The sequence below is a fragment of the Squalius cephalus genome (assembly GCF_949319135.1).
Source record: "Squalius cephalus genome assembly, chromosome: 18".
NCBI lineage: Eukaryota > Metazoa > Chordata > Actinopteri > Cypriniformes > Leuciscidae > Squalius > Squalius cephalus.
This window is the reverse complement of record NC_137139.1, coordinates 17,140,801-17,153,512: the sequence shown is the minus strand read 5'-3', so window position 1 is coordinate 17,153,512 and position 12,712 is coordinate 17,140,801. Positions and strand designations below refer to the sequence as shown.

The following is a 12,712-nucleotide window of genomic DNA, read 5'->3' as shown; positions in this document are numbered from 1 at the left end:
AAACAGTAGCCTAATTCACCTCAGGGCAGCCACATCTTTGCCCCCACATTTTAAGAATTGAAACATTTTGTGAGTGGCATTTATATCCAGAGACCTGGTTTATCTTCAACCCTGATAATTCTACATTGCGATGATCACAGGTTTAATCTTCTATAAAATATGCATTTACGAAAATAGTTATTTAGATATTCAGCTTTTTCATTCTTAGAGTGTTTAAAAAGTCTCAAACGAGTTCTTGGCTGTGCCCAAATGAAATGAAAAAACGACTTTTATTTTGAAACGTGAGGACAGAAGCATGTATAAGATGGACAGTCGTGGAAAAGTCTTCCATTGTGTAAGTAGTTGTTTAGTACCGTTTTGCAATGTTTAGAAGAAGATTAATAAGTAGTATGTGTGAAGTGTTCACATAAACGTGCAATGTGAAGGAATGGCCGCTATTTTGGGAGGCCACTTGCGCTTCATTGGCAGCGGCATCCGTTTCCTCTCTTTCAAGTTTTCGCGGTAAATGAATGAAGCCATGTGTGGATAAATGAGCCATATTCATTCTCAAAGCCTTATATTCCAAGTGTTGCCACTGAATTCTGGACATGCTAGGTGTAACGACGTCTTTATCTAAAGGGGCCTCCGGGCAAAAAGAAAACATATTTTCGGTTTGTAGCTTTTCCTTTCAGTAATGTGTAGGTTACATTTTCATAATTCCCGCAAATTGCACATTAACTGACAATAGTGTAATGCAGTATTTATTCATTTAAAACCACAGTGCAAATGTGTTAACATTATCAGATGTAGAAGTCCATCTTTATATCTGAATATATTAGACTCGGTGTAACGTTAGTGAGAAGCACACAATCTTTTGGGTTTGTTTCTATCTACATTCATTCACTGCACTTCTGAATGATCTATGTCATCCACAGAACACCGCGCGCAGTAATTACAAAAAAATAACAACTGTCTTTTCGATTTACCGCCGGTTTACTGACTGATATTAGACTGTATTTGTGATTTCAGTGTCATATTACCCGTCTAATTGAGCGTACTATGATTTTAGTAAGTGCAATTGAGAAGTTTTTGTTTAGTGACTAATTGCAGTACAAATGTCGTCGTTAAACTGTACACAATTTGTTTTCTTAGTTCAATACTTTTTCAAACCAAAACCATATTTTTTTTTTCAGACTTTTCAAACATTTTACATACAATTTCTCTGCAGGTTATGGGGGAAAAAATGTAGATGAATCTAAAGATTGGACTGACTCAATTGACACACTGCAAGCCACTTTCAGTCAAGTGAAGCACACCTTCTCAGGTATTTTTGTTTTCTGGTTAAAACATTTTTAATTGGATAGTCATATTGTCTCTGACTTCAAACTTTTTTGTGTGTGAAGTTGTTTGTGATAGTCCAAATAGTTCTCCTTCGTCATCTCAAAGTCTGCATGGTGTGTTTTCCTAGGTTCAGTGTTTTGCCTATTTATTGACATAATTCCCCTCTGAATATGTTTATGTAATTAATTTAAAGTTTTGTACACTATTTGAGTGTTTTATAATGCAATTTTTTAAGAATAATTATGATGTATTATTATTATCACCACATATTTGTACCCCTTTTATAAAAACTGGAGCACAAATTGGTGAATGGACAAATCCTGAAAACATTGTACATTGTTCTGAAAACAACATGATCAGAGCCTGAAATGTGTAGGTGTTTACTTTTGAGTACAATTTTTATTGACTGAGCTTATTGAAAAATGAAATATGGTCTTGTAAACATTATGCTATTTGTCATCCTTTTATTCATAGCTAAGAAGGGAGAACGTTCTTCAAGAATCAACAGTCCTGTATACAAACAGTCAAGGTGTCCAAACCAGAGCATGAAGAATGCTAAAAAGAAATCAGATGAATCTTTCTCCTGCAGCCAAGCCACATTGTGTTTCATCAGAAAGTATTGCCCATCTACCTCAACTGATGCTGGATCAAATTGTACCAATAGCAAGTACAGTCTAGTATTAGGCAAGAAATGCCGGGAAGATATTACAGTCTTCTGCAGCCAGACTCCATACTGCCTTTATTTATACCATGCTGTGGAGCTTGAGGATGAGAAAGAGACCAGTGTGGTCTTGTTGGGATTTTTTGACAAAGCTACTGGGGAAAACAAGATCAGACTGCTTGATGTTCTTAATCTAAAGGAAGAGACTGCTGATGCCATCTGTACCTGCATTGTGGAGATGCTGAGGAAGTTCAGAATACCTCTAATGAACATGGCAATATTTTATTCAAATTTCCCAGATCATGAACATGTTCTCGCTGGTCTAAAGCTGCTGAAACCTGGGATTGTGTCTTTATGTGGACTTACAGATATGACAGGACAAGCGTGTCATAATGGTTTCATGAAAATGGAGTTTTCTGGCCTGATTCTGAATCTCATCACAGAAATCTACAAACACTTTCCATCTTTCCCTGCTGCTCTACAAAACTTGCTTGAAGATGTTGAGGGGTCGAACTTCAATAATCTCCTGACGTTTCAAAGCTCTCTATTCTGTAGAATAATCCAGAAAATGACTTTGGCTTGGTCAGACCTTGAGAAATACTTTGCATCTCAGGAAACAAATGAAAAAGCAATCTGTCATCTTCTCAGTGATCCCAAAATAAGACTCAATGTCCTCTTTCTTAGCCATGCTTTGCAACCGCTTTGTGATTTTCAGGAGAGTTTTGACCGAGGTGTCGGCGTGACACAACTGCTCCAAGATGCTTCTCAATTAGTGAGATGTTACACAGCGAGTTTCCTCAGACCAAGAACAGCAGAGTTTTTTCTTAGGAGAGGAAAGACCTCACTTGTACAGGACACAGTGGGACATTTACCCAGAGGAGAGGTTCAAGTTGGCAAACAGGCTGCTGATTTTCTCCTGCAATGCTCTGCTGAGTTGTCTGACTACTTGGAGACATTCCACAGTTCCATCATCTCCTTCTACACGACTGTTACTGTTGATATTGTTGAACGCTTACCCTTCCCAGACTCCACCCTGAGAAACTTCTCATTAGTGTTGAGTCCAGGAAAAAAGCTTGAGGTGACCGGCAAAGTCGTCCAAGATTTAGGTGTCTGTTTTGGGGTTTGCTCAAGCCCTGAGAATGTCAGCTTGCTCACTGATGAGTTTTTGGAGTATCAGTTCATTGACGAGGGTGACGCACACCCAGCTGACCAGTCAATGGAGCAGTACTGGAAGACCGAGCTGAGGATTATGGGAAGGACATCTAGTTTTGGGAAAGTTATCATTAGCTTATTGGCCCTGCCCAAAACTTTGAAAAAAGAGGTCATTTTTGAACAGGTGAGTCACTGAACTATGAAAAGCTTGAAAAACCAAATTTTCATTAACCAGATATCAGTGTGACACAATATTTCTCCAACAAGAGAGTTCATGAAAATTAAGAGACCTATGATGATATTTAAAGTATCTTGAACACCTAGACCACCTTACCTCGATTGCAACGCATTAGTCTACCATCTAGAACACCCTAGCATCATGACAGTGGGTTTTATACAAGCAAACATCTAAAATTTTGGTTTGTATTTGTATGTCATTTTCTTTCTCAGATGTTTCATCAAACTTACAATCTCAGTGGGAGTAAAATGGAGGACTGTGAGGAGAAAGACATGGCTGAGGACGATGTCACAGACAGCAGCTCATATAAAAGCGCTCCATCACATCTCAGCCCAGAGACTCAAAGGAGCATCACATCCGGTAAAGAGACACAGGTCGTTGTACCTTTCAAGCTGAAAAACTTGTCAAGTTCTAATGTTATAACAAGGTTAATAAAAGACTTTTGAGGAACTGATCTCTATTTGCTATACATCACACTCTAACAAATGTGTTTGATTCTCAGATGTTATTGACTTAAGGGAAGTGGAAGACATTGTGGCAATGGAAGTGGAGGGTATTGTGCCAGTCTCTTGTGATTCAGGCCCAGAAAGTCAAAATGACCAAAAAGGTTTCAGGTTCTCTTTAAATATACCAGCTAGTGGTATTTTATACTTTCTGAAACTTTGCAACCTGGCCCAAATCAAACTTTACTTTTGTCCTTTCTGTGTTGCCAGGAGATCAGCCATATGTGTCCAGTGATGATGATAATGAGTACAGCAGCAGTGATGATGATGATGACAGTTACAGCAGTAGTGATGATGATGTCGTATGGACTACGGTAAATATGAACTTGTTTGCAAAGAAGGGTGTTGTTTTGTTGTGGATATCTTGATTGAACACATTGCTTTTTCTGCCAGAAAAGAAAAGGAAGTATCTCAAATATCAAAGATAAAACAACTAGTCAATACCAGGTAACAACTTTAACATTTCTAAAAATGAAAGATTTTATTACTTGTATGCATTGTAGTAAAAGCTGAAGTGTGTCATTTCTGTTTCTAAACCTCATCAAAAGGAATTGTAAAATATTGTTTTCAATTCAAGCCTTCAAGTTTCAATAATTATACAAATTAACCATAAAAGTATTATAATGTGAAGGTCATCTGCTATATTCCAAGTTTTTTAAAGTCATGTGATGGCTTTATGTGAGGATTTATAGTCATATGATTTATAGTCATATAATAAGATGGGAAGAACATTTCTAAAATTACACACTTCATCTTTAAAGTAATCTGAGTGATTAGATCTTAGACTGTCTAATGACTGCTGCTTTTTTTTAGGGCAATTACACAGTCGGTGAGATGGTTTGGGGGCCAATTGAGGGCTTTGGTCTTTGGCCTGGACTAGTTCAGATCTGGGACAGCAAGAGGCCTTGTGGCTCCATACGTAAAGTGATTTTCTTTGGGAACAGGATGCTGTCAGAGGTACAAAAATGCAGAGTCTTGTGTGCAAATTTTGTGCTTTTATTTAGTCAACAAAAAGAAAATCATGTTATATATTTTTTCCATTGTAGATCCAAGCCGACGATCTCCTGCCCTTCTTTTCATTTGCTAAGTGCTTCTGTTCTAATTCCTTCGCTACAGTAGCGACATATAAAGATGCAATTTTCAATTCTCTGCAGGTAATGCAGATTTTATTTGGCTAGTATCATGTTTTAGCACATTATTTACCAGTGTGTAGATTGCAATTTAACAAATCAAACAAATTGTCCATGCAAGGACATAAAAACAAACACTGGTAAACATGTAAGCAAGGTTTTATACAAAATATTCTCTAGGTGGCGTCCAGGCGCAGTAGAATGTTTTTTTCTCTCGAGACGGACTCTACGGATGAGCTGCTTAGAGTTATGTTGAACTGGGCCTTTGGAGGCTTTAAACCAACAGGTCCAGATGGACTTCGACCTCAATCAGAATACAGTGGTATGCAGCAGATAAGCACTGAAGACACTCTTTGGACTGTAATGTTGAACTTTAAGTCTCTGTTTCATATTCATTGTATTTGTCTTTTTTTGCATCCTTAGAAGAGGTTTTTATGCCACGATCAGTAAATGGGAATGTTGGATCCTCTCCGAACAACAAAGACTATCGAGAAAAATTATTTAAATTAACTGTATCTCTAAATAAACTCCCTGAATCTCTGGACCTGCACAAAGGTTCGATAAACCTAAGAAAAACAGATGTTTACAGAAAATTCATGCATCCAAGATTGAATCAGAGATCCTTGCAGACTGCGAGGACACGCAGAGAACAGAATCGCACAAACTGGAATATGCATTTAAATTACAGCGAAAGTATGCAGGTCGAGTCCAGACAGAACAGCCAAAAAAGATGTATGTACACCATTTGATATTTATTATTGCTATTGAAAATTGTGATGGTAAACAAAAAAAGAATCCCATGTAACCTGGTGTTTATTGAAATGTTCTCACAGATCAAATGGTTCATGAATTTCTGGACAACAAGAGAAACATTGAAGGTGAGAAACCCTCTATCTATTCTAGACATTGCAATAACTGTTGGTAATGAGTAAAGTTCATCCTAGTTTTGCTGCTTTTCCCTCTCAGAGTTCTGCTTATCATGTGGGAGTACATTCGTCGGAATCATCCACCCACTCTTCCAAGGCAGCCTGTGCATGAAATGCAAGGTACAGTGTAATTACCCAGCTGTAGATGTTCCTCACGTCACACATTTGTAGTTTTCAAGGATATAGTCTAGGGTTGTCTTAATTTTCATGTTGGCCAGTAGGACACCTGCATCTACTTAAAGAGTTTGGCTATTTCAGCTACACCCATTAGTAAGGGATGCATACAGTCACCTATATACTGTCAGTGACTGGCCTGCATAAAAGCTAAAGTCCCTTTAAAGTCAGTGCCCTCAGCAACAATTTATTTTAACAATCTATTGTTTAGACAACATGATTTCAGAAATACAATCTCACAGTGGAATCATTAAGTTTGCTACTTTAACTCAAATAGCTGGTCCAACTAATGCTTATGCACATTAAACAGTGATACTAGGCAAATGCTCATTGAAATGATTGATTCTAATGTGAACAGCATTAAATAAGCAAATAGCAAGTGAAGTAGGACTTTAACTGCCATTAACCACTACGATTCCTCCCATTAATCTTTGGACTGTCTATGTTTAGATATCTGACAAAGCTGACCTCAAACCAACCTGTTTGGGATGAATTAGTGTTCGAAATCTGCACCTGACCTCACTTATGCTCTTGTGTATAAATGATTAATTATCAAACATCTGTAATGAAACGTTGCGTTGAAAGTCTACACCCTTTGCTACAGCATTGTACTGTTCATCCGTGTTTAGTAATGCCACTACTTGTAACTGAATGATTTCAATTGTCACATGTAGTACAATTTCACGGAGACGCTGTACCGTTATGATGAAGATGGCTATCAGTCGTACTGTACCGTGTGCTGTTCTGGCATGGAGGTCATTCTGTGCGGCCATGAAAGCTGTTGTCGGTGAGTGTGGTTGTGTTGATCACAAATTACTAAGGTAAAGCTGCACTATTTGTCAGTCACTAATCAAACAAGTAAATTAGTGACATTGATCATGTGACTGTTTTCACTCCCAAGCCCAAGTTTTCTCTAATGCTGGTGAACATGATCATCAGGTTTTATGCAAAATTTTGTAAAAAGTTAATGCTTTTAGACTAGTGCTGCTGTCATGAAAGCAAAAGGCGACATTCCAAATATTTTGAAGTTCATGTTCCTTTTAAATGGAATTTTTGACTTGCTGTAAATTGCTAAAAATTGCTAAATTGCAAGTTTTGACCACCAATCTAATTTGGTCTCTTTCCTTTCTTTAGCTGCTACTGTGTGGACTGTCTGGATATCCTAGTGGGTGAGGGGACCTTCGACCGGCTGAAAAATGTCGACCCGTGGACCTGTTACCTGTGTGCACCTGAGAGCAGCTCTGGAGCCTTGAAGCCCAGGCATGACTGGAGCATCCGTGTGCAGGAATTCTTTGCCAACAACAGTGCCATGGAGTTTGTTAGTGCTTGTTTCATATAGTTCATCATATTGTAAAAATATTGGATGATCTTCCTGATTTGTATTTGTATTGGTTTGACTTCTGACATTTGTCCTCCTCAGGAGCCCCATCGTGTTTACCCATCAATCCCTGCTAACCTGCGACGTCCAATCAGAGTCCTTTCCTTATTTGATGGCATAGCCACAGGTAACTTCTCATCTTCCTGGACCACTTGTAGTTTAATACACGTCTATCACAGTATGTTCTTGTACTGGTCATGTGGTTCATTTAAATGCATTTTCGTGTTTCAGGATACCTCGTTCTGAGGGATCTTGGCTTCAAAGTGGAAAAATATGTGGCCTCAGAAGTTGATGATGAATCGGTGACCGTCTCCATGGTCAACCATGATGGACAAATCACTCATGTGGCTGATGTTAAAAACATTACGAAAGAGCATGTATGCAAGATAATATTGTTTGCTTTCTGTTAATAATTTTTAAAACCTCTCAGTACAAATGCACTGATTAAATTACACATTCGATGAAGAATCTGTTCATTGTTTTTCTCTTTCATTGTTCAGATTAAGAAATGGGGCCCGTTTGATCTTCTCATCGGTGGAAGTCCATGTAATGACTTGTGCACAGCCAATCCTAGCCGAAAGGGCTTGTTTGGTAAGACATGTCTGATGCATGTTGCACACAAAATGAGAAGCACTTTCTTGCTTTGGCAAACTATAATCTTCCTGGCTTTATGCAGCTTCATTGAGTCAGAATACCTATGTTTGCCAACCTTTTTCCAATATTCAAAAGTCTGGATACTCAAAATGAACACATGGTTCATGCATCAAATAGGAGGATTTTGTCAAACTGCTGAGCAGTCTCAACACCTGGTCTCATGTCAAAACATATAATTTATTTCATCTGAGATTCTCTTTACTCTGCAGAGGGCACTGGGCGGCTCTTTTTTGAATATTATCGGCTTCTGAATGTTATGAAGCCGAAGGAGGACGACCCACGGCCGTTCTTCTGGCTGTTTGAGAACGTGGTGTCAATGGAAACCAAGGTTAAATCTGACATTTCCCGCTTTCTGGAAGTAAGTGTGATTTTTGTTTTGTGGTATTGATGTTTGAACCTGTTAGGTGTGTCAAATACACATTGCAGATTCTTGTAAATTTGTAAAAAAAAGTGTTCAACATGTTCAAATATTTTTCTCAAATCATGGCCTCACATTTTCAGTGTTATTTGTTTTTTCTAGTCACATGGTGTAATAAGTGTGTGCGTGTTGTGTTTTTTTAAGTGTAACCCTGTGCTTGTTGATGCTGTGAAAGTGAGTCCAGCTTACAGAGCAAGATACTTCTGGGGGAACATACCTGGCATGAACAGGTGAGTCTGTTATTCATATGACTACCACACCCACTTAAATTTTTTTCACTGATAAATGCAACTGTGTTAAGTAGGGATGCACCGATACTACTTTTTCCAGAACGAGTCCGAGTCCGATACCAATACTTTCATTTTTAGTTCTCGCCGATACCGTATAACCGATACCTGTATTTTCACTGCATTTGTCATTTTTAAATGTATTGGTAGAGAAACCAAAATAATAAATCATATTAGTTGGCTTAATTTGTTCATCAAATAAATATTTCCTTCAGTTATTTTCATGCTTAATGAAGCCTGCTAAAATGCATTGTATGAGCTTCTGTTACTTTCACTCTTCATTCTATTGCTCTATCATATTTTATCTTTCATTTAATAGCACAGCACATATTTAGAGCAGCTCCAGAAGGGCTCAGTGCTGAGGACTGGGTCAGTGGTACAAATGTTTTGACACCAGTGAAATATCAATTCTTTATTCCAATTTTGATACTACAACAAAAACTACAGTAATCAATCAAATGTGAAAAAAACACTGCATATTCATTACTGAATAAATTAAATATAGATGGATATTTTTGTAAAGTTACAAAAGGTAGCATATTAAGTCAAGAGCCGTGAGTAATTTATTTGTCCTTTTGTTTGATTAACATTAAAACAAAGCAGCAGGTTTATAAGACTGCTGCCCCTTTAAGACCGAACGCATGGGCCCCGTTTGAATATACTCTATACGTTCACTTGAATTCGTCAGTACAAGCAAGACAAATTGAAAGACAATTCAATTCAGTATTCGCGCGTTGAGACGCTGGTTTTCGGGGCACGAGATTTGAATGTTTCGAATTTGAATCATTCAACAGAATCTCTCTCTCTCTTTCTCTTTCTCTTTCTCTTTCTCTTTCTCTTCTCTCTCTCTCTCTCTCTCTCTCTCTCTCTCTCTCTCTCTCTCTCTCTCTCTCTCTCTCTCTCTCTCTTTCTCTTTCTCTTTCTCTTTCTCTTTCTCTTTCTCTTTCTCTCTTTCTCTCTCTCTCTCTCTCTACCAGTTTGCGCATCTGTGCCACTGTGCACTCAATCCACTGCACATTTTTCTCATCAGCTCGCGTACCACAGCTATGTGTTACTATATTTCGTTTAATATTCCACTAATAAGATACATAGACAGCCTTCTTTTGTTCCTCATTATTCTCTCTGTTGTCCATGTTTCTATGTCTGGACACAAGTGTACAAACGCTGCCTGGTATCAGTTGTTGGTCTCGGAGCATTTTTACTAGTACATGAGCTCAGTATTGGTATCAGTATCGGTGCATCCCTAGTGTTAAGTATGTAATTATGATGATATACATTAAGGCCTGGTTTCACGGATAGCTTAGATTAACCCAGGATTGTGCCTTTTGTTCAGTCAGGAGCAGGACATTTAAGTACCGCTTTTATAAATAGGCCTTATTAAAAAAACATTACTAGTAGAGGTGTACCGATGTATCTGCCGTTTGTTTTAAAAACATCCAATTATATCCTGTCAATCAAGGGTGCAGAAAAACGTGTCAGACTGCAACTCACATTGTGTGTGAAGAAAATCTCTCTTGTGATGAATTTAGGGCAAGTTAACTTGACAATAATGCTTTAACAGGTAAACAAGTAATAAAAACTCAGTGAGTGTTTTAGCGCAATTTTCTGACGTCATGGGATCACAACACTAAGAGATAGTAAATGTTTTTATGTTTTTTTTTATTTTTTATTTTTTGTGTGCGTTCCCGAGATTAGACCTTCCTTAACATAATGCCGAAAACCCGAAGTCTCTAGGTGGTCTGGTTGAGGAGGAGATAGAAGTGCAAGATTGGTGCGCACAGACAGAACAGAAATCATGAGTTAACAATCGCAATTTTGTCCGTAGGAAAATTGCGCTAAAAATAGCGACATCAATGCAGGCTTTATTTGACTCTATGAATCACATGTAGTTCAGGCCAGGGTTGCCAGATCTAAGGTTTGTGTTACTTTTGATAAGAAACAAAGTCTCAGCTTTCAAATTATGCACATTTTATCATGAAATTCAAACAATAAATGGCATTTTGACGCTCTTAAATGTGACGTGACAGATCTCTGTAGCGCCTCAGTTCAAGCAGCAGTGTGTGAACAATATCACTTAATGTTGCATTTATCTCAGGAAAGTTAACCAGTGTTCACAGTTTGTTAGTTAGCTATAAAAACACTAGAGAAGAGCTTATTTACTGTTAATTATAGATGGATGTTTGAATAAATTTGCCATGAAGAATTGTTTATGAAAACTACCTTATGTGCAACTGAGTTACATACAAGCATTTCAGCTTTTATTTAAGCGTGAATATTATATCTGGAAATAAATATCAGTTGAATATAATAACTCTGTTGTTAATTTGAACCTCTAATATTATAGTGTACCAAATTAGAGGGTTCCCTGTATAGTTTGCAGCATTTTCTGGGATAGATTTTTTTTTTTCCCTTAAGAAAAATCAAACTATCGGCTTTAGCCGATATCATTCTGAATAATCAGCAATGGGTATCGGCAGAGATGTTTAGTATCGGTGCATCTCCAATTACTAGTGTGCATCTTGAGACAAAACAATAGCACTGACATATTTTAAGATATGTCAGTACAAGTTGCTTTCATTTTAAACAGCTCAAACATGCATTTTAGTCTGGGACCAGCTTAAGTCTTGTCTGTGAAACTAGGGGTAAGTGTTTTCTTCTGTTTTGACCAGACCAATCACAGCATCTCAGAAAGATAAAGTCAGTCTTCAGGAATGTCTGGAGGCCGGCCGCACTGCAAAGGTTTGTCACGAGTTTCCAGCCAAAGATATTTGAATGATCCCATTACACTTAACTGTGTCAGTGTTGTCCATGTGAGTTCTGACGCTGTGTAATCTACCATTTTGCAGTATGAAAAAGTTCGCACTATCACCACACGACCAAACATACAGAAACCAGGTGTCGATGACAGGCATTACCCCATCATCATGAATGGAAAAGATGACAGTCTGTGGATCACTGAATTGGAGAAGTAACCATTACTTATTCTATCCTTTCAGTTTTACATTCTTTTCAAATTCAGTCACAAATATGTATTTGATTCATGTTCATGCACTCTTCACTTGCACTTTGACAGGATATTTGGATTTCCGAAGCATTACACAGACGTGAAAAACATGGGGCGTATGCAGAGGCAGAGAGTGCTGGGGAAGTCCTGGAGTGTCCCTGTCATAAGACATCTTTTAGCACCACTGAAGGATTACTTTGCTTGTGACTAAGTTCTCTCGAAATGAACTGAAGTTTATGGTGCACTTTTCATCTTTCTCTTTCAGAGTAAAAAGACTCAGGGAAACAACCGTTTGTAAATTTTTGTTTTACATGTTTAAAAAGTAATAAACCTAGTAAATGTGTATAGTGCTCTGTGAAGTGACAAGATAATAGACCTTGTGGAACTTTGTATTATTCAGAACTGAAATGAGGGTTGACCAGTGATCAAAATGAACTTCTCATTTATCCAGGCTGTAATTTAATTTATTTGAGCTGGTTTCCACCATAAAGGTTTTTTTTTTTTGTTTTTTTTTTTTTTCAGTGTAGTTTTTGTACTTATTTAAAATAAGTAAAGTGGTGGTCTATTTATATTAAATATGTTCATTTAATCAATTAATGGAAATGGTCACTATGATGTCTAAGCCTATAACTAAATATAAACTTGTAACTGAGTTTAGAAAGGAGTATCATCAAATGTCAGACAAGAGAAAAACACAACAGAAAATTCACCAGGGGACTTGTTTTACATCAGTTTTATATCGGCCAGATTTTTGCTCAAATCCTGGTTTTCTTTTGACACTTCTATTAATGATTGTGCTTTTCATTACAATCACCACATAATTAATAATAAAATAGTTAACTTATTCGGATGGTATTTTGGAGTCTT

General features: G+C 37.5%; 1 protein-coding gene across 7 annotated transcripts; it reads left to right on the top strand.

The window, feature by feature from the left end:
• The first annotated feature begins 256 nt into the window (after positions 1–256).
• On the top strand, positions 257–12,597 carry dnmt3bb.3 (DNA (cytosine-5-)-methyltransferase beta, duplicate b.3). Of its 7 annotated transcripts, none has more exons than XM_079848120.1 (23): positions 257–334; positions 1,208–1,303; positions 1,795–3,317; positions 3,584–3,731; positions 3,874–3,978; positions 4,085–4,188; positions 4,268–4,321; positions 4,688–4,831; positions 4,921–5,028; positions 5,185–5,326; positions 5,428–5,736; positions 5,838–5,882; positions 5,971–6,050; positions 6,779–6,891; positions 7,239–7,422; positions 7,525–7,609; positions 7,714–7,859; positions 7,983–8,073; positions 8,346–8,494; positions 8,699–8,784; positions 11,511–11,580; positions 11,688–11,809; positions 11,915–12,597. In XM_079848120.1, the coding sequence occupies exons 3-23, from the start codon at positions 1,866–1,868 to the stop codon at positions 12,054–12,056; spliced, it is 3,879 nt and encodes a 1,292-aa protein (XP_079704246.1). In that variant the 5' UTR covers positions 257–334; positions 1,208–1,303; positions 1,795–1,865; the 3' UTR covers positions 12,057–12,597. The 7 variants fall into 7 exon arrangements, with proteins under 7 accessions (XP_079704246.1, XP_079704250.1, XP_079704244.1 ...); XM_079848118.1 differs by lacking the exon at positions 257–334 and adding an exon at positions 512–654; XM_079848121.1 differs by lacking the exon at positions 257–334 and adding an exon at positions 574–650.
• The last annotated feature ends 115 nt before the right edge of the window (positions 12,598–12,712 follow it).

Excerpts from the sequence above, each read along its gene's own strand:
- dnmt3bb.3 (XM_079848118.1), top strand. The coding sequence starts at position 588 with ATGCTAGGTGTAACGACGTCTTTATCTAAAGGGGCCTCCGGGCAAAAA. Across the intron at positions 4,189-4,267 it reads ATGATGTCGTATGGACTACG|AAAAGAAAAGGAAGTATCTC; the intron begins GTAAATATGAAC and ends TTTTTCTGCCAG. Across the intron at positions 6,892-7,238 it reads GGCCATGAAAGCTGTTGTCG|CTGCTACTGTGTGGACTGTC; the intron begins GTGAGTGTGGTT and ends TCCTTTCTTTAG.